The 21958-nt window shown below is 49.9% G+C and overlaps 1 protein-coding gene across 1 annotated transcript in view; it reads left to right on the top strand.

Moving 5' to 3' along the window:
• The window catches only part of fut8b (fucosyltransferase 8b (alpha (1,6) fucosyltransferase)), a 66311-nt gene that overhangs the window by 18931 nt on the left and 25422 nt on the right, over positions 1-21958 (top strand). Inside the window, exon 2 of the mRNA XM_040160709.2 lies at positions 17984-18595. Coding sequence (XP_040016643.1) covers positions 18393-18595 — 203 coding nt within the window. The 5' untranslated portion in view covers positions 17984-18392. The remainder of the gene's footprint in view (positions 1-17983; positions 18596-21958) is intronic.

Raw genomic sequence — 21958 nt, forward strand, 5'->3', positions numbered from 1 at the left:
AGTACGGGGGCTCATACTGAATGTATTTTTTAATTCATTTCTTATCTTTAAATTCTAATATCTTTATTTCATCGGCCTGTCATTTCTAAAACATAAGAAAGGAAAAGGCTTTATTGAGGTGTTCGGCCCTAACTCACTTCTCTGATTCTGACTCGGACCACTACCAAAGCACCGCCGTGAAACAGCCCTGAGGGCGGTGGGCCGAGAGAGACCAGGATTAAATGACCCCACCGGTCAGCAAAGCAGGCTGCGGGAGAAAAGTAAAAAGCAAAGTGAGCCCATTTCAATCAAGCGGCGGCGGTTTCCCTGGCGCAGAGTCACGGGCGAGGGGCCGGCTAAGAGGACCGTGCCAGTGACGGCCAGTGTTCATTAATGTTCCTGCCTCCAATCAAGGGGCTCCACACACAAGCCACCTCCACCACTAAAGCTCTCACACACACACACACACACAGCCATCCGAGCAATGAGACGGGGGTGGGGGGTTGGGTGGTGGGGGATGGATAAGCGTGGGCACTGATGGCTTCGCTGCCTGGATTGATGGGTGCTCAGAGGGTAGCGAGGAGGGGGAGCTGGAGCGGCAGGTCCGCTCCGTCGATGACTCGCTGATAGCCCGAGCTTAGCGCCTCTTCTGCTCAACATGCCAGGCCATTACATTAACCCACATGCCGCCCAGCTGTTTCCATTAAACGCCACGGCTGTGAAAAGCTCTCTGGCTGTCACAAGATACACTACAACCCCCCCCCTCCCCCGTCCTCCCTCCCTCCTCCTCAATAAAGCCCTCTCTCCCTTCCAGGTGCTGAGTTCTACTGGCAAAAAGCTGCAATTTATCCCACAGACATTTAGCCAATGGCCTCATCCAGAGTGGGTGACGGGGAAGAGGGGGGACGATGGAGTTGGCTTAAGGTTCTAAATCGCCATCATTTGAAGGAAGCGATACCGCACTAACTACCAGCCCCGGCACAAGTCCCTCCGTGGAACGCGCTCGCCAGTCTACAGTCGCGGGGGCCGAGTGGGTCAGAAGCGGCGAGCGGCGTCGCCGTACTGTCTGTTTGTACGGTTCCTTCAAATGTTTACCCCCCAAATACCCATCTGGAATGTAATCAGCAGTGTGTGCAATGTGTGTAAGCCTGTTTGGTGGTGCGATTGACTCAAAGGCTGGACAAACAGGCGGAGTGCCTGCGAGCACTTTCCTCAGATAAAACGGACAACTGCTCCCCGTAAGGGTGCGTTGGCACGGATCTGTCCTTGACCTAGACAGCGGGGGGGTAAAAACTAGACCGCAAAGCAGAAAATAAGTGCACTAGTGCTTTTGCAGCAGTTTGGTTCATTCCGGAGGAATTCTTCATCGACCAATCAGAGTTCATTCTGGGTTTCCATTAAACTTCACTGCAAGTGCTTGTCGTGTAATCACATCATATAATGATGTGTGTGCTGCTTCCACCGTGGTTCTTCTATGCAAGTTAAAGCATAACTAGTCTATAAAAGTGCTTCTCTCTTGGCCTAAACAGGAGGCGGATCCATTGATGACCAGAAAAAGTAAAAAGGAAGAAAAACACTTTCTGCGGTCTCATTTCAGCTCCTGTGTTGTTCAAAAATTCCAATATTCAAATGAAAAAGAAGCTGGCGTTTCTCTCAAAATGGACGTCTGTCCATTTTACAAAATGCATCACCGAAACTTTTCATAGCTGATGTTTCCTTTGATATCTAGAATGAGACCTAAATTGGATTTGAAAATCTGTAATGAGGGTGCATGCCTGAAAATTTTTTTCCAAAGTTTTCCATTGACATAAAAGTAGAAGTTGTTTCCTTGACCAGTCCGAAAGCTTCGTTTGCCAACATTAAATAAAACCCAATGTTGTAGTTCTAGATGTAGGTTGTCTATTTGGTGACATGTTTTTTCATGTTCCTCTGTGAAGAATGTTTGTGCGGTCACATGAGACGGTAGTCAGCGGGGGACACGTCCAATCAGTGTCTTTTAGACCAGATGACACGAGTGTGATTGCTGGACACGTCACGGCCAAGAGGGCCGTTTGAGTCGGAGTGCGTCCGTTGGAGTGCAGCAATGAATTCCGGGAGGCTGAGCACGCTAACGAGTTTATTATTCCAGCGTGGTTTAGGAGTAATTACCATTTTGCATCCAAAGTAATTCAAGAATGGCTTGCTCATGTGAAATGTAGCCAAGTGTGAACTCCGATAAACATTTGCATAAGCACAGTCGCTACATGGTGGGCTCCTTGTGACAGTCAGAGTTTGCCGTGGCCATTTTGGATCATTCATTTTCACACATCCCCGTTGGTGGTGGTTGGCCGATCCGCATACAAGACCGTGTCTCTGATGGGCTCAAAGCTCGCGGGCTCATAAATGTGATAAGAACATCCCTCCGCGACTCGACGTGAACTTGTGACACCCTTCCTTTCATGCCGGTCTGCTTTCTAGCTCTAAACCTGCTCTCTCCATGGGTCATTTCCATATTTTTGCATTGATCAAAATGGCACGATCCTAATAAGCAGCCGTGCATGCAGCCTACATCAGATAAGCGGACTCATTTAGGTCTCGGAAGAATCATCATTAATTCTACAGAAGAACGGGCCCCTCTGCTTGTCTGTGTCGGAGGACTTATAGCCCGACTTCACTAACAGTGAAAGAGCAAATGTTTCCACCAAGCGATGGAACTCCCCTATGCATCATTAAATCCTTTTACAGAAAATGTCTAATCAATTTCACTAAAAATTTGGATTCAAGTGCATCCCAGCTGGTGTGTCGAGAGAGACTTGCTCTAATAATGTCAGTAATTTACCACCTGCAGCAGAAACTTTGTGGCTGAAACCGGTGCCTTTTTGGGCTGAAAAAAACATCGCTGTGTAAATTGGAATTCAGAAACACGCCATCTTCATTTAATGGAGCAAGTTACTAAAAACGCAACATAAAATCGTACATCATTTCCGTTTGACACCGTGAAGCTGAAATTGAACTATGAATTCGCTGATTCATCTCTTACCCGTAGATAATGTGTGCAGCAGTTTTTCTCTTCCTTGTATGGAGCCACGCTACTGTGACACCTTAACTGCCTCCGATCAAAGTAAATAATGGCCCAGCGGCTGTTATTAACAGATACACACTGTAGCAGCAAAGCGACATGCTGTTTGGAAGAGGAAAAACAAACGAGCCGCAGCAGCGTCGGCGCTTGAGTTACCGTCAGCGTGAAAACTTCATTTCACCAAGAAATGATCCTGTGGCAGGAAACGCGTTCGGCCGCCGTCGGATACAAATTTTGATGGGAAGTGACACATTACCGCCGTGTGCATTGTGAGCCCACCCCGTCCACTGGTATTCATCACACAGGGTCTTTGTTGTCTTGAATAAATAGACGTATTAGTGGGAGTCCAGAGTTCAGCCCACACTGCCGGCTCGCCACAGGCACACGCTCAGTCTTCAGGCTGCTCCGGCATTAAGACGGGACCACCCTCACCCTCCCTCTCCCCCCCGAGTCAGTTGAAATATGCCGGCGTCACGAAGTAGAAAGGAAGAGATTCGGGACTGACATGTTATCTATTTCCATAAGACACCCGATTTGACAAAAAGATACCGGGAAGTTCAATTAAAACGGACAAGTAAGATGGAGAAAAGATAATTGTTTATTTCAAAGAGATGATATCTTATGATTAAGTCTTGACAGAGTGCGGCGGGAGATTGGTGGCTGAACGAGGAAGCTGATGAAAACGTGCTGTTACAGCGCAATGACCCTCCTAATGAAATGTTGAGGATGTGTGGGGAATAAACCACAGGCCTGTAGCACGCAAGAGTTCAGTCTTCCTCACTGACCTTAATGCTCCATTTACACCAAGTGAACGCACCCGCAGGCCTGCGCTGCATACGCCCCTGCGTGGCTGGATACATTCAAGCATTTCATTCCAAGCGCACACACCACTTCCTGTGTACCGCCTGGAGTCGTAAACTTAATCAAAGAATGAAATCTATTGTTTCCTTGTGAAGAGATAATAATGTAGCAGGTGTCCGCAGGGTATTTAGTTGCTAGGCAAAAGTTGTTGGTGTTCATCTGGTACCGTCAAGTGTAGGAAACGGGGAAAGAGGCGCTTGGGGTTTGAGGTGCGTTTAATGCAAAATGGAAACTTGTCTCGCAAGTGCGTCAAAGTAGGTGGCATCGGTAAAATGTCCCCAGGCTTGTAGTGGTTCGGACAAATTGTCCCACACACGGGACAGTTGTTTACCAAACCAAGGGCCTTTGATTAGCGTGGCCCACTGTCATCGCAACCGTTTCCCGAAATCCCTTCTTCAAACATTTTAACTTTCAATTCTTCTTTTTTTACTTTGAAACCGTGAATCTCAGGCTGCTGTGATATCGGATCACTGTAGGTCTTTAAAACCGCTTCCTCCCTCGACTCCCCAAGCATCGACTACAGCTGACCACGTGAACCCTTGTCTCGTCGCTGTTATTCTTCCTCCATCTTTGGCTTGTTTTATTACCCGCCCCTCTCTCTCTCTTTCTGTGCCCTCTGGCAACCAGTGAAGAAGTCCGTGACATTGATGTGAGATTTTCTTAACACGGTTTCCCATCCAAGCCCATTTTCTTCCTCCGATTGGAAGTTTGGATATTTATAATCTCGGGGCACCAGCTAATGGTATTTGCAGAGCAAAATCAGTTCAGCGCGTGTTTTCCGTAATGGCCTTGACTGCGTGGCATTGCCAGCGGCCCCGTCTTGAGTGGTGGAAGGATGGCTCTAATTTGGGCTAATGGGTGACTCGGTCGCCGTCGTCTTCATCGCGTGTCCCTCGGTGGGCTGCAGACGGCTGCTGAGCCCCCGTTGGAAACGCAGCACAAAACAATGCATCAAGCCAGTGACACGTCAGCCGACACATACGTCCGCAGGGGCGCAGCTAGTTGAGGGGGGGGGGGGGGCGCGCAGAGTGAGACCTGCCCAGCTATAGGTACACAACACACAGCGGAGGAGGTTAATCAGTGGCCGAGCTAATGGAATCGTTTGTCATCAGATTAGATTAAATCGTTTGAACCCTCCCTTGGGCAATCGCCCGGGGAGATAGCTGCGGCTGGTGTAAAGGGGGGGGCCCGCGTATCACTGCGTAGCTGTGAAATCATAACGAGCTAGCAAGCGACTGCTCGCTTGTGTTCAAAGTCTGCTTATCCGCGCGTGCTCGGAAATTGAGAGAAGGCAAGCGAGTCGCCGTAGCAACTGGAACGCAAGGTGGGTGCTAGGCAGGCCGCTTGAACAGGGATGGCGGCCGTGTGTGTGTGTGTGTGTGTGTGTGTGTGTGTGTGTGTGTGTGTGTGTGGGTGTGGGTGTGGGTGTGGGTGGGTGGGGTGGGGGCAAGCAAGCCAAGCAGGAGTGCTGCAGTGGCTAGTTTGCATTCCATAGAGTCCTTGCTCAGTCTGCACACACACACACATTGTGATATATTATCAATTTCAGAAAACTCCATATTTGCTGTTCCTCGACGTTCTCACTCGTACAGGATTCCCAAACCTCCATCAGTCCGTCATTACCTCCACCGTCGGGACACAATCGCATTTTGTCTCGCATCAACCATGGAGGCAGATAACAAACCACCTCATCTGTACCTCCTGGCTCCCCTCCCGCCCCAAAGGTAACCTTGGCAACGGCGTCGTTTTGCCTCATTGTGGTGGGCGGAGGAGGAGGGGGGGGGGTTAGATGATGGGAGGTTGCAGCATGTGGAGGTCAGTCCCAGGGGAGGGCCCAGCCGCTGTACAACTGTACACAGCAGAATAGGCTTTTGCTCCCCCCTCCTCCCCCCACCGTCCCCCACCCACACACACACACCACATCAGAGACCCATTACCAGGGGTGAAAGTTGTGGTCTTGGGGCGGCTCCGCGCAGGCCTCCGTACGCAACCTGCCAAAGATCAGCTGCGTGACCGGAGTGTATATGCAGGGCATGCCTGGGCCGCGAGGAGGTGACCGGTGTCTGCCGTGTATCACAAGCTCAGGAGCTACTAACAGGGACGGTGCCTTCCTCCTCATATGGAATTGAACTTTGCAGCTTGTGGAGGTGAATTAACGGCCCTTTAACTACATTTTTCTATTTCATTTGGCTGGTGTGATGCAGTCATCAGGGTTTTTTTCCTGACTAATATTTCAAGGTTAATTTAACACTGTTGCACATTGATGTTCTTTCTTGCAGTTTTCGTGGTTTTTAAATGGCAGCATTCATTTTTTCCCGTGCACATTCAAAGCTGAGAAGTAGTAAAAGTACTTACTAATGTATTGGACAACAATGAGGATAATATGTTGCACTTGTGATCATTTCTGCTGTAAACTAATGCAACACATACTGCCGTGCCTTTGTGAAGGTCTTTGTTGGTGAAATACTAATGCAACTTTGCATTCATTTTTGACATTGCAGTTGGTAATAGCGTGTTATGTTGGCCCAATGGAAACATAACACCCGACAGCTTATTGCAATACAATACTGAGACGTTTTGCCTTATTGAAATATAATTAAATAAAGCTGACAACATAATGTAATCCAGCACAGCACAAACTACATTGTTGTGTCGATCTCTTACTGACACCATGTCGACAAAAAAAGTATTCATAATAATCTCAAAAGTCGAATATGTTGCTTGGCTGTTTCATAAAATGTACATGACTCGAGATATTTTGGCCCCCACGTCATGGAAACAGATATTTGAACCAGACCCTGAACAACACGATATGCATATAATTGAGGGTATATTCGTCTGACTAAATTGTAGATGATCACTTCAAGTTACTGTCATTAGCTTATTATGCAGTTATGCTCTTGTGCCTGAGCAAAGATGAGATATTGAGCCGACTAAATAAAATGTCAACAAAAAATGCCGCTAACATACAGTCCATTTCAATATGGATAACCAGGGGTGGGCCGGGATTTAAGAGTGTTTTACAAGTAATTAATAGACACATCACACCCCTCCCTCCCTCCCTCCCTCCATCCCCCAGCACTTAAATTCACTCTCAACCATTGGGGAACGCTGCATATAGTAATTTAGCACTTGTGTGTGTTTGTGTGGGTCTTAAAGAAAGCTGTGTGTGTGTGCGTGTGCTTGTGCTTTGATTCGAAACCGTGTACGCTTGAGTACGGCCGGGCTGTGAGAGCCCCGCAGCCCCCACCCCTGTTTCGCCCCTGGCTTTAATGGAGCCACCGGAATCAAATCAAGTCAAACTCATTTCTTGTCTCCCACCCCATTCTAACAGACTTCCTCTGCTTTCCCTGGCACCAACAAAAATATAAGATGGCGTTAAGGAAGCGTGTAAACCTCCCAGCTGATCGCCCACGAGGTCAACGGGGGAACACGCGCACACAATCATCACCGCGTAAAGATGACTCAAAGCAGCGGCACGTGGCGCTCCTTCCCCCCTTTCAGCCCGGCAGGCTCCCAGTGCCTAGTTAAAAGCACCTGTAGCCCAGCGGATACGTCTTTTCTTCCCTCTTTCTCTTTGTGTCCTCCAGGAGACGGCCTGTAATGAGGAAGCACCATTATGGGTCCAGCAGGAGGCTTCACCGCGGTGCGGCTGCCTCTGCTGCCTCTGCTGCCGCAGCTACTCATGCGGTATTTCTCTTTGTTGGTTAAGGGGAAGAGCAGCCGCAGACGTCCCTCGCTCTCAGCTTGTTAGCCAGCAGTAATGACTCGGCTGTGTGTGTGTGGAGGGGGGGGGTGTAGGAGGATTGGCGGCGGGCTCCCAGGCAGAGACGTGGGAAGCCCGTTCTCCTCCGCTGGCTCGCGGCTCACCGACAGGAAGGGGCGCAGAAGTAGACTCCGCCGAGGCGGGGAGAGATTTCTACCCACTAACGGACCGAGACCGAAACCGGCCATTACCGACTCTTCCAGGCGGGAGCCGACACCCCGCCTGCTCCCGGGATGAGCGTTCGATCAATGCCGGCCGCGCTAAGATCAATGCGTACTTTGTACAAAGCGTGCCACGTGGGTCCCCCGGGATCATGTATTCAGAGGGATGTGATTAAAATTTCCAAACCAAGGAAACTTTGTCAAAGGTATCGGCTAGAGGATCTTCCAGGACTCGCTCATGATAAAAGCAAATGAAAAAGACACACAAAAAAAGATCCTGCCTGTGTGCTTGCACTGTGTATAATAAAGTAGTTGCTATAATCTTGCGTGTAACATTTTACAGATGGTCTGTGTTTATCTATCCGTAGCCTTTGCACACACTCGTATCCTGTGTGTTCTGACAATGAGGTATTGTCATGGCGGTTTGTGTTTACTTAACACCGGAGCAGATCAATAATTGACTGAGATACGAACGCCATCTGCGTTACAAGGCAATATAGCACAACAACAGGCCCGATTGTCACCCTGCCCCTTGAATGGTCACCAGGAAACGCAAAGGGTGTACGTCCTGTGGTAATGAATCCGTGTGTGTGTCGATTGTATGGAACCCAATATACATAAAAAGCTGAGAAGTCAGTGCAAAGACTGACTGACAATGCAATACTTATTTTAGTAGTTTGCTTCAAATTGAATGCATCAAATGAGGTATTCATTGCATGTGAACGTTATGAAGAAGATGTTGTTGCATTATTTACATCCTGGTGCCTCGGCCCAGGGCCATAGCCCCGCTCGCTTTTGGTGTATGTGAGGAGGGAGTGCAGCGTTGTGTGAAGTTTCGCAAACAACATCTGCATCAGTGGCAACCAGGCACTCCTTCTGTGCCTCGTTCTCCTGCCAAGTCCTCCCACACTCCCTCCCCCCTCTCATCTGCTCGGGACACGATCCCTTCTCGCCCCCCCCCGCCTTTTCGCTGATTTGATACCGCCGTTAAATTCAAGGAGAGCGACCGCCCCTCTGAACTGTTGCCTTAGATACTCCAAAGGAACCGACTGCCGTAGCCAAACACAGTATGCAGTGTATTATAGATGGCCGTGCTGATCTAACCTTAGTGCTGACGATTACCGCTCCCTTCCCTCTGCCCAGGCATTACTTTTGCAGCAACAAGTTCTTTATTTCTCAGCACTAAATGCTAAATGCAACTTTGGGTAAGAGATTTCCAATCACTCCGCATTAGGCTTTCGAGTTCAGCTCCCCTGTGTTTTTAGCGCGCGTTGCATTCTAGTTCCGGGCCAGTCAAAGGTCAGCGTGGAAGCCTAAGAGGAAACGGAGAGGAGAAAGAGAGTCCCATCTCCAATCGATGCCATCAATCAGGGGAATGTCCTTCGTTTGGCATGCGTCAGTCCTGGAGGGAGAACTGCATATTCAATCTGGAACAATGAACGTCAATCACAGCGCTTTCACCAGACACATGACAGCTGTGAGCAGCGGCTGGTTACACAGATAGAAAATGGAAGCTGCGAGCTAGTGAGGGGAGAGGGAGGTGGGGGGGTAAAGGCCCAAGAGGGGAAACGAATAGGCAACAAACGGGTACGATTAATGAACTTCCCTCCCCCGCCGAGACTTGTGTCAGGACCGATAGTCGGGATGATTGACAGACGCTCATGTGGCATTACATATATGCAACAGGGATGTCATGGGCGATGTGCAACGTCGATTAGTTCCTTGACAAGTCCTCCTTTGTGCAGACGGACAGTGTGTTGTCGGCGTATTGTTGAAACCAGCGGTGCAGCTGCTCCCGGCTGCGTCGCGACGTCCCCGCCGGCAGCGGTTAGCGTCTCCTCTCGAGCTGCTACCGAGTCATGTCGTCAAAACTCCGGCTCCAGCTTTGCAAAGTGTCAATGCTGCCCGCACTCGATAGCGGGAAGGAGCCGAGAGATTGTGGTTTCGTTCCTCCATTTTCCCCCCCTGTGAGAGACTTGAGTTGTAAGGGGAGGGGAGGGGAGGGGAGGGGGGGGGGGTCGCGCTCGTCTGTGCGATTGCATCAGGTCGGAGTCGGGACGCCCCGGCCAGCTGTGTATTGAGCTTTTTGCATCTGCTGCTAGTTAATGTGGTCTGAGCAACACGTCCTGCTTAGCGGCGGGGGGGGTGGGGGTGGGGGTGGGGGGGGGCTGTTTTCTCATCTGCGCTAATGGGGGTCAAGGAAGACAGCGTGCCGGTATTTTTTTATTCTCCAATCGCATTTAAGAGATGCCCAAGAGGTGAGAGTTTTTCTCTTCTTTATTTTCTTCCCAATGAATCTTGAGGCTTTTGTTATTGTCCTCTGGAGGGATACCGAGTCGATCCATTTAGGGCCAACCTCAAATGACTACACTAAAGGAAAAAAGCCTCTTGTTATGAAAAGCCACAGAGGGATATGTTTGCACTGTAGCCAGTAATTGTCAGTTTCATTACACTAACAACCACCATTGGTGCATCCGGAGGCCAAGCCAGACGAGGGTGGATGTAGCGAACGCGAGTGTCCACAATAGAGCAGAACGCCTTCAAGCTGACGACGGGATGCTTTTACTCCACAAGAAGCGGTTTTTCTGCCGGTCTAATTTAAATCACGGCACCCATCGCTGCAGTGGCACATTCCCGACGGAAACTGCTTCCACGTTTTGTTTTGTTTTTAACGTGGAACTGTTCCACGATCTATACATCGACTGCAAACGGGTCACGTGGAAGGAGCATCCGAGTGGAAGTCGACGGGCTGAGCACACACACACACACACACACACACACACTGTGCCCGACGTCGAGACCAGAGTGGATGGAATGAGCACGGACCCCGGGCAGAAAGAACACAACCCGACGAGGAACTCGGGCAATACACCTCGTGTTGTGACGCATTCCGGCTGCTTGTGGAGGCTCTTGAAAGGGAGACGGGCGCTGAGCGTCGGTTTAGGAAGCGCAAAGCTTGGATCTGTGCCTAAGCTTTCTCCAGCTCTTGTGAGGCTCTCCCTAATCTACAACCAAACGCCGCTATATCCAGGCACACTGAAACCCAACGTTTGCTAAGTACTTTCTCGAAGTTAAGTGAGGCTAAGAGTATTTTCACATTTTCAAACAAAGCAATTAAATAGAAAACGCGGAGCTAAAATGAACCCACCCCGTGTCGGTTCTGGGCAGATCCCAGTGCGGTACGGGCTTTAATGTCGAGCGCTGACGAAATCAAAGGGTACGAGGAAATGCAGTGAGGAGATGGCCGGTGACCGGAATAGAGCGCAGCTGAGGGGTCGAGAACCCCCCCCCCCCCCTCCTCAACTTGTCAATTATTCATGTTGTAGTCCGCCTTAACATTTATTCATGCCGCTCGACAGTCCATCGCGCCGGCCAAGGCAGGCAGGCAGGCAGACGGACGGACGGATGCGTGCAGCTGCGGGCCCTTTTCGAGTCTTCATCTCGTGTCGCTTGCACGTCTTTGGAGTGTGGGAGGAAGCTCAGAGGAGGCGCAAACACGGAGGCGGAAGTCCGTGCTCAAGAGACCGGAGCTGAGAGTCAGGGACTTCAGCCTCGAAGGTTATTTTTGATACCTGCGTAGATGGCGTGAAATGAATGAATGCCATATGGCGTTAGAATTTATTTAAATCTCTTAACATTTCCAAATACGTGGAAGGGGGAGCTATATTTCAAGAGGAAGGTGCTTGCTTTGAACTAACGATTAGTCAGGGACTTAAGGTCACTGCGCACAGGAGCTAAGGGTCGACGACGAGGGGACGGAGGTAAAGCAGCACGGAGCCATGAATCTCCCCGAGCTGTGTGTTTCTGCTGTTTACAGTACTCCTTTTTCAGTATTAGTCAGGACTCTAGACCCTCGAGGAACGCTCTTCACCCCCCCTTCCCACATTGCCTACCACGCTTTTTATTTATTTTTCTGTGACTTTAATTCCGGTGTGGTATGTAGCTTTTCTCCCAAGCCAAGTTATGTGGAATTTTAATCACAATGTGGATCTGACCACACTGATTATAATCCATGATCAGCGTAGCCGGGCGTATCACCACATATTCAGATGATAAAATCACACAATGTACAGTGGAGCTGCAGCTGTTCTCTCTGCTTCTCCCTCACATGTTCTTCTTGTATCCCTTCTTTTTGCTCTCTGCTGTGCTTAAAGCATGCTACCAATATGTTATGGTTCCCTGTGCAACCTTCCCAGGTTAATATCCGTTCGTGGACTTTTTAATGTCCTCTAATCTCCTGGCGTGATAAATGCAGAGTGACAGACAGTTCTTTCCCCTTCACCCTCAACCTCTGTCTGTCTCTCTCTCTCTCTCACACACACACACACACCGTTGCAGAGCCAGTTCATCACCCTTACTGACACGGTGAATTTACAACGCTGTCCTTGACCATGTCTGGGCCACCGGGATCCACCCTCACTCGCCAGGTGACGGATTGGGGCTGGCAGATGGGGCCCGCGCCCGGGTCCACGTTTTTATTTGGACATAAAAAGTGATAGAACTGAGGAACGATTGGTGCTTTTTACTGTTAATCATATGTCCTTCCATCCCAATTAAAAACCTGTCCTCCAACCCCAACCCAAACACACTCCCACAACGGACCAGTGAGATTTGTGTGTGTGTGCGCTTTGTCGAGCTATCTCCGTCGCCATGCATGTGTGAGTGCGTGTGCGCGCGCGTGTCCCGCTGTCAGCGAATTCTCCTCAGAGATAACCTTGAGGGGGAGGCTGTGTGTTGCGCTCTGATACCGGAGGCTCAGCAGGCCGCACGGCCACGACTTCTCTGAGACCTTCAGCCACTTGTGTCAGACGAAATCTCAAAGATTGCAATGAGGTGGGCTGCTTTTCAGTACCTTCAAGTGGAGGCCCGGCTCACAGAGCCCAGGCCGAAGGATCGCTTGTCTCTTTTGAGTGAGTGGTACTCTGTCAACACTCCAAATGACACTATGACTTATTAGACACGTTACGTCGAAAGGCCAACGTTATTGGACATCTTCATGTAAATGAACCCGTTGGGCCCCTGTGATCCACCCCCACCTTGCTACCATATGTGGTGCATTCTGTTTGTACGCTGTAGCCTCCAAATTCCCATTTAGTAAATTTCTTCTTACACATGTACGTCAACGGCTTCATACAGATACATTTACTTTACTGCCACAACTTTGAGTGTAAAATGAGGAGTTAACGCAACAAAATGACCACAGTGCGCCAAAGCCGGCCGTAAATACGGGACATATTGTACATTCCTTTCAAACTTTGTTATAAAATGTTTCCTGAGTTAAAGATGTCATTCACTAAACAAAAAACATCCGTCCGTTTTTCCTTTTCTGTTCATCTCTATTCGTTTTACCTAAAAACACTCACATTTAAGAATGTATACCTCTAAAAATGTCCCAATTCAAAACCTGCCGCGTGTAATTTGCTTCTGATTATAAAACCTTGCATGAAGACTCCAGAGTTCTCTGAAACGGCTCTGAGGTGCTGACCCTGACGTTCGCTTCGGGGCTTTCTGTGTTAAAACCGCCGCAGTTACTTGGGGCGTCTCTCCTCTCCCAGCTTGCCATCTATCTGTGTTCGTCTCGCTCTCTCTCTACCAGCCGTTTGGTGCAAGTTAATGGTCTCCTCCACATTTAGCTTGGGAATGTTGTGAAGTAAACAGCCACTCATAAAATATTCACTGCTCTCCTTTAGGCCGTGTGTTAGAGAGAGAGTGCGTGTGCGTGCGTGTGCAGTCAGGTATACCCAACCACGCCCGGTGACTCCCAAACAAGCACTCATGGGCTCACACGTGCATATGAAATGTGGGGGCGCCCCCCACTACCCCCCCCCTCCCCCAAAACAAGCTAACGGTGTGTCTGCATCTCGGCTCGGAGCCAGCTGACGAGAGAAAACGAGCACTGGGAGTCTGAGTGTTCTGCTGCTGCATGAGTCAGACGTTTGCTGCTATTCACATCGATTCAAATAAATAAACAAGTCGCTGAATAACACTGAAAAATGTAATCCGAATGTTTTTGTTGCAAATGGCAGAAGAACAACGGCGGCAACATTTCCGGGTTTCAATCACGTGAAACTTTGATTCAGGATTTTCATTATGTGGTGACTTTGGTTCCGGTGCCTGTGCGTCAGTATGTTTCATCCTCTGACATCGGCGTGATCTATTGCTTGGAAACTGGGGTAGAGGCCGAAAGGTCGCCGGATTCAAACTCCCGACCAGCTGAGAAAACAGCCCACAAAAAAGCTGCTCGGTGGCCATTTGTAGCAATACTTGGCCGCGCCACGCGGCTATCGGGCGGAGCCGAGTGCGGCTTTATGGCAACAACGACAGCTGTTCCTCGAGAACATTGTTTTGGACATCATTCCTGGATGAGTAATGGTCACAAAGTGCAGCCGGAGTTGATGTTCCTCTTGCTGCATCCGTGTCGACCAAATGGCTGCGAGAAGCCCCGCCCCCCCTGTTGTGCTCATGAGCTGGTACAGAGGATCAGACGTCTCAAACCAAACCGGGCCAAAGCCCGAATAGAACATTCATTTCATGCACCGTTGACAGTATCGGCACAAGAATACAGCTGCTGTCCAACCGTCCAGATAAAGAAGCCGCTTTTTTTTTGTGTTTCCATTTCTCTCCCCCCACTGGCATCCTTTCAATGCTACCCTGTATTTACTCCTGATCATCTGATAACTGTTGTTCTCCACCCGTGCTGCATAAATCTTTCCCTCTCACGGTTGCCCGTAGCAACACACGCTAACCCACTCTCCCGCACCAGCGTGGATCAGAAGTGACACACAGGTTATGCATATAAATACGTAGAGAGGGCGGGCGGGAGGGAGGGAGTTGGTATAGATGACGCTTCCTTGCAGTTGTCCTCAAGCTGTAGCGATCGTGTTCGTGAAGTGGGAGCCGTCCTCAGCCGAGCGCCATGCATAATTCAGCGGCGGGGCCTCGTCGCGACGCTCATTGCCTGGAGACCGGAGCGCGCTGATGGATGACCCCTGCCGCGACCCGAGTCAAGTTGAAGATTAACCAGCAGGACGGAAAACGGGTCGTTTTCTTCCCGACCGACCCACCACTTCCCCCCCTCTCGGGGGGCCATGCGTGTTGCTGCGGCACAAGGGCATCCAGTGACGGCGGTGACAATCGTCCCCCGCGGTGCCGCGTGTACCACGGCCAGCCTCTACGGGCCGAGCCCCCCTCCCCCATCTCCGGGGTTGCCGTGGAAGCGAGGCGAAGAGCGTTGTGGGAGACGGATGATGATTTGAGAGCGTGCGGGAGGATGATTTGGGGAGTGAGAGTTCAGGTGGAGCAGAGCGGTTACGAGCAGTAAGGACCCACTTCATCCGGTGACATATTCTATTACGTCCGGAGATCTCGGAACCATATTTCCATTTGACTCTGAAGCTGATTGAAGAGGGGCCCGGTGGAAGAAAAGAAGATTCCTCTAAAATCCCACTGTCAGCAAATCTGTCACACTTCATCATTCCACTGTGGAGAAGCTTTTCTTTTTCTTTTTTTATCAAACTGACATTATTATAATTCCCGATATTTATGCCCCCTGTCCATGGCGACTGAAGTGCAAATGTGAGAAGTTTGAGAAAATGCAAAAATCTTTAGCGCTGGTTTCACTCTTGGATATCTCTGGAATATTCAAAGTCGTCCGTGAAAATGAAACCGCGTATCATCTTGTCTTTAATAAGGCCACATTCTGCTGACACGGGACTCGATAGAGCGCTCCTTCTTTTACTTATCAAACAGCAATCTATCAAAGGGGGGCCATCAACGTGTTTCTTCTCCGCCAAGAAAGACATGTTAAAAATAAACGGTAAAAACTGAGTAAACGGTAATTGCCGAGATGTACGTACAAAAAAAGACGTCTCAAATCATAAAACCAAACAAGGCGATAAACCTCCCGATTTCTTTTTTTTTTTCCCCTCTGAAGCGGAGTACGTCTCTTTTAATAATGATCATTGGGTGCTTCCAGTATCTAATTACAAGTGGCTGATCTCGGGTTCTGTTACCTAACCTTTACACACCGAGCTACGCTCACATTACTCACAGCGCACACACACACTTCTCTGCACACACACAGCAAATGCACCTTAATGTGTAACAGTTTCACCAAAAGCGTCTGCAGCAACTATTCTGCTGCCGTTTCCCATAATCGAAAAACAACATCGATGACCTTTTAGTGTGATTAATGTGTTTTTCAATGTGGTTGAATTGACTTTTTTTAATACAAAGAATATTTGCTCTGTGTTTTTAGGGCAATTAAAGGCACTCCAGCTATTAAGTGATGGACTTTCAAAAAGTTAAAGACAAATTATAAAAGAAAAGTCCTCATCAAAGCAACCAAGGCCGAGATATTCAGATTTTTTTGTCCCCAGAATTTAAAAAAAGCTACAAGCTTCAATTTCTAAAAGGGAATTCCATTAAGGTTATATTGGATCACCCATACCTATTAAACCTCAATTCTTCCATTGTAACCCAGTATTTCTCTCACACACAGCTACACCCTGATGACCTCAGCAGCGCTTGTAAATAAACCAGACTCCTTTTAATGCATTTTGTTATATTCGGTTGTGTATCGCAAACTTGACTAGCTGCTACCCGAATTGACAACCACTGCACCATTAATGACTCTATGACATTATCAGGACAAAAATGTGTCCCATATTCTCTATATTCTTCGCGGTTGCCTGCCTCCCCCAACGCTTTCATATTTATCAATTTTAGTCTACTGTGCACAAACCTTACTATGGCTCCTCAAACACAGTGACAAGGGTTTTGGCAGGCTGCCTTTTAGTAAAGTCCCAGTTGTGCATTAGCTGGTGGAGTGCAACCCTCTCACGGCTCTTTATTTTTACATAATAAAACACAGCTCAGCACTTCTTTGTGCCGCATGCATAAAGAGGAGCCACCCTTGTGTCAGCCTGGGTTAGTCACAACGGGAGCGCCGGCGAGGAAGCAACGTCTGCACACCTTTCAATAATACCACATCATTCAATGAGAAACGAATCGCTGCTGCTTCATTCTGAGCAGCCTCTCCGGTGTTACAGCACGCCACCGTTTAGCTCCGACATACCTCGGCGTGCCGCCATGGCGAACGGGATGAGCGACTGTTAACCCACTTCTGTGCTGCCTGACGAAGCGCGCCGGAGAAACACTTTCCTCCTTCTGCCACGCTCCAAGGCGGAGACACTGAGACATGTCGATCAAGCACATGCACGTCTTCCCACCACCGATCGCACCGAGTCCTGAGATGCCTGCTTGGCATTACTCCAGCGCGCTGCGGTACACGTCCAGAGATGATGGCACACGCGCTCGCACACACCTGCCACTCTTCATCCCGTCACATGACTAGTTCCAGTTGCGTGACTCTGTCTCGGCGGGTTGACAGCGAAGGTTGCTTCGTAAACAAGGCGCCCGTCTCGGGCCCCCTGCTGCTTTGGGATGAAGGGAACTGATATTATTTATTTTTTTCTTCCCTGCGCTCCATTCAGTCACCTTGGCGATCTTGCGTTCCCCTAACCTCCGTGGCCGAATGTAACTGGCATTTGGTGGAGTGAAATACTAGAACTTTTTTAGGGATTTTGGCCTTCGCCAAACCAACCCATTACTGCTCTGGGTTTAGCAGTGCTTTACTTAGAGTGAGGAAGAAAGCGGTTGTGGTTGAAGCTGTGGGACGGGTAATGAGGAAATAACACATCCTTGGTTGTGTGATGCTTATGGATGTGTGCGCAAGCGAGACCTTTCGGGAACTGTGTGTGCGTGTGTGTGTGTGTGTGGGTGTGTGGGTGTGTGAGAGAGCGGGATCGGCAGGACTTTGGAACTGAACATCCTTGTCCTGCCTCGACAGCAATGCAGCTTCCTGAAGCTCAGGGATTGCACATCACTATATAAATGCAAATTGCTGTGTCATGCTGATCCATCCTGTAGGCTGCAGAGGGGGGGTTTACTCGGTAGCCGTCCGCTGCATCCTGGTGTTATTTGTTGGTCTGTTCTGTGCACTCCGTTTCCATATAGCACGTCTCATACGCTGCACCACGCCTTTGCTTTTTTTAAATGTGCTTTTGTCAGACACACACACGCACATAAAAGGTAAGAGAAAACCTCGTGCAATAAGCTCAGCTAACCCCCCCTATGTCTTTCTTTGTTTTCCGACAGGACACAACTCCAGTAAAGGAATCCTCTGGGACTGGGAGGAAACGGCGAGGCGGTGTGGGACAACCTGGTCCACACGGAGCTGGGCGGAGGGGAGGAGACACCGACGGGGCCGTCTTACCGCAGGCATCTGAGCGTGCCAGCCATGCTTTAGCACTCACAGAAAAGGCTTGTCCATAAGCTGGAGACACACCCGGCGCACGGACACACATCTCTTCCCCCCCCCATCCGCCGTTTAGTGCACACCGCCCGGGCGAAGATGCCAGAGCCAAGGTTGTGGCACTTGTGGTGACTGGGCACAGAGTGCGTGTGCGCACATCCGGCAGGCAGGCCGTGGGGTCGGCGCGTGTGCAGGCACTCCGGGAAGGCTTTTTTTTAGGGGGGCGGGGGGTGGGGGGGCGAGGTTGGCACCATGCGGCCCTGGGCGGGGTCATGGCGGTGGATTACCCTGGTGCTGTTGGCCTGGGGCACGCTCCTCTTCTACATCGGCGGCCACCTGGTGAGGGACAGCGAGCACCCCGAGCGGTCCAGCCGGGAGCTCTCCAAGATCCTGGCCAAGCTAGAGCGGCTCAAGCAGCAGAATGAAGACCTGCGGCGCATGGCCGAATCGCTCAGGTAAACCACCAGCCAGACGCCAAGCACGTTGAGTGTCTTTGCATGCACACCAGAGTGGGACATTGCCCCAAAAGACAAAGGGGGGGGGGGGATGCGTGGTGCTCAGCACTCCCTCAGAGCGTGTGTTTAAGTTAGCTGCTAGCTCTGTTAGCCGGGCCCCGCTCACACCAACAACTTTTATACATACATGCAATTGTCTTAACGTCTGGACGTGCAAACGGGGGAAGGGGATTTAGCACAGAGTTCTAGATGAGCACGAACAACGGTAGGCTGAGGGGTCCAGCAGTGTGCGAGAGGAGCTTTTGACAGACAGACGCACACATGGATGCAAATCCATGTTTGTTCTGGTGGGTGTAATGATGATAACAATAATGATAGTCAGACACAACGTCTGATTTTGAAATAAGATCATCCCTTTTAAGTTTTTGCAGGTCCAGCGGTGAAGTACATCCTCCAGCTCCCTAGTAGTCCAACATTAAGAATCCACTAATGAGGCATTCTGACGATTGTTTTTTTTTAGTTTTTGTGAAAGTCTAATCAGTACAAGATTAAATCATTATCCCAAGACATCGCTGCAAATGGAAATTTCATTTAATTTCATCCAAAGCCGATGGGCTGTGCCGTAGATGCAGTGTGCAACAGACAGACGGATGGACTGTCCCGCACGTCGCCGGATTTCATCATGTTATTTTGGCAGACAGCGCGTCGACCACGCGCCACCGTTCACACAAGCTACGTGTAACAGAAAGACAGATGGCTCTGTCCTTACACGCACCAACCCTGAGCGCGGCCGCGGCTGTGGACGACACAGTGGGCATGCGCGTGCGCTCAAATGTCTCCTGGTAGTTGCCGTATCTACGGGCAACTCGAGCTTCAGATGTTGCCATCGCTGCTCTTCTGTGATATTCCGATTCCCTTTGATGCAGGGCCCCTGGTTGGTACACACGCACACAAACATACAAAAAAAAACAGACAGCTGGTCCCTGATTAAATCCCTTGCTTTTGTAATTATTTAGAATTGGCTCAAAAAACAAAGGTGGAATTAATGGCATGAAAAACAAGTGCTTTTTATTTTTTTTTTCAGTCGACCAGCGTCCAGATGGGTCCCCGACACACGGTGCGCTTGTTGCTTGTTATTAGTGCGATAGTTGACCCTGGACTCGGGCCTCCACAGTTGTTTACTGGGGCAGCGGTACTGTGCCTCCTCAAGTCCCTCTAAGCCACAGCTTCAACCAGGTACCTGGCACAGCGAGCCCAAAGCAGGCCACTGGCTGGCCCAGATTAAGCTCCATGAGCTGTCCAGTTCAAAAGTGTTTCTGTGCGTGTGTCCCGAGAGAGTACTGCACCTCCCTGGAGTGGTTCGGTCCTTCTAGGGCCCTAATATACGCAAAGAGGCAGTTAGTGAGCTGCCCGTCAGTCGTGCCACTGGCCCCGGTTCACTCCTTCTCCCTCCCTCATCACTCACTCGCCTCCAAATTCCACTACTAAAAGTGCTGACAGCTGCACGGCAGCCAGCCAGACGCCAGCGTGTAGGTTGTCCGACTGAGTACTGATCGACGTGCTCCCGGCGCGCCGAACCCCGATTCGCCGACTCACACACGTTCTGCAGTTCCGGGCTGAGAAGATTCGCTGAATGTTGCAGAAAAGACGGAACCCGTTTTCCCTTCCCGCTGACATTAGATCGTAAAGGTTTCATCCGAAGCACCCTACATTTTTTTTATGATTCCATCCTTTTGTGTTGAGAATCCCACGACGTTGGGAGTGCTTTATAGTACAGAGGGGGGATTTAACCACACACATTCATCAAATACCTGAAGGGATCTTGTTTACATTTTCTCGTTCAGGCTGATGCAGTTGCATGAGATATTGATTTTTAAATAAATTTTTTCTAATCACAAAATGCACTTTTTTCATCACTGAGAGGATGAAGGCACAAAGTAAGTCGACCTGCTGAACATATTCATAGCACACTGCTCATCGGGTTTATCTAGCTCTGCTGAGTGCAAACGTCATGTGCAATCAATCAATCACCACTCTGATTCAAATTACTATCACCTGCCTGGCCTACAGATTCAGTCCAGTGATTCGGTTATTCAGGCCACCCTTAAGTGATTTCAGTGACAGGCAACGCGCCAACCTACCAATCACCCCGCAGCATTAATGAGAGGTGATCGCCAGGTCGAGTTGCTCAGTCTGTCTGGCTCCGCCCTCTCCGCGGCTGTCAGTCACCTCGGGCGCGAAGCCACGGCTCTCGCGGAGACAGTGACACGCGCCGGCCCGGTGGTGTGACATCGGAGGGAGCGAAGGTTGAGAGTGACAGCTGGGCTGAGCGATGAGGACCTGATCGATTTCCCCCCCGCCTCCACCCGGGCATGCCAACATAGGGTTGGAGGGAGGGGAAGGGGAGGCGAATCATGATGGATGGCGTGAGGACTGCGCCAACGGAAATGCAGCAAGCAGGAAAAATGCGGTGGCGGTGGGAGGAGTTGTGAAGGCTGCCGTCGAATGGCCCTGAGATCTCGTGTGGAACCTTTTGCATCTCTGCGTCATTTGGGGCCCTGTGTTGCAAGTAAATCAGATTCATTCAAATTCATTTACAAAACTATAAAAAAACGTACGTACGCAGTTTGGTGCGCTGGAACCGATGTCCACCTGTAAAGTTCTCGAGCAGCATGTTGGATCACTGATTAAACATCAAGTTAAACCCGGATAGTGAAGACAAGAGTCACACTTGTTTCGACCATTTACCTTACTTCCATTACCACGCTGGTGAAAACTATAGACAACACAAAACGTTCGGTAGACATCAACCTTACATTACTGAGGCCCAGCTGGAGAAGGTTGACCACACACACACACACACACACACGCATTAGCCCCGTTGGTGGAGCTGTGGGTTGTCAGCTCATCTCTGTGGAGCAGGGCTCGGGTGGAGCTGGCTCGCCGTGGCCGCGCTGAGGCTTCACTGCAGGCGACGTGGGAATGCACCGCGCCGAATCGCTTTACTCTGAACCGTACCGTTTAGGTCAGTGGCCATAACAGGAAGACTGCAGAGGAAGGCGATGTCAAGGATTACCTGATTAGACACAATGAAGAAACATTTGCATGAACACAACCGACGCACTGTAGCACATGCACAATGCAGTATTGTACAGTCGTGCACGGTGTTAGCGTTTTTTATTGTTCCGACCGGATGTTCCGCCGTGTTTACCCTCATGTTCCCACCGACACGTTCCCGTGGCTTATTAGCTTGACTTATTGGAGTCAAGTGATGTGCTTGAACACAGTTGAGTTCACAGCAACGTTTGGGACGGATCCGTTCCTTCTGCGGCGCGTCCCCGGATGTAGTTGGTGCAGAGCGAG

The sequence above is a fragment of the Gasterosteus aculeatus genome, chromosome 18, assembly GCF_964276395.1.
Source record: "Gasterosteus aculeatus chromosome 18, fGasAcu3.hap1.1, whole genome shotgun sequence".
Lineage (NCBI taxonomy): Eukaryota > Metazoa > Chordata > Actinopteri > Perciformes > Gasterosteidae > Gasterosteus > Gasterosteus aculeatus.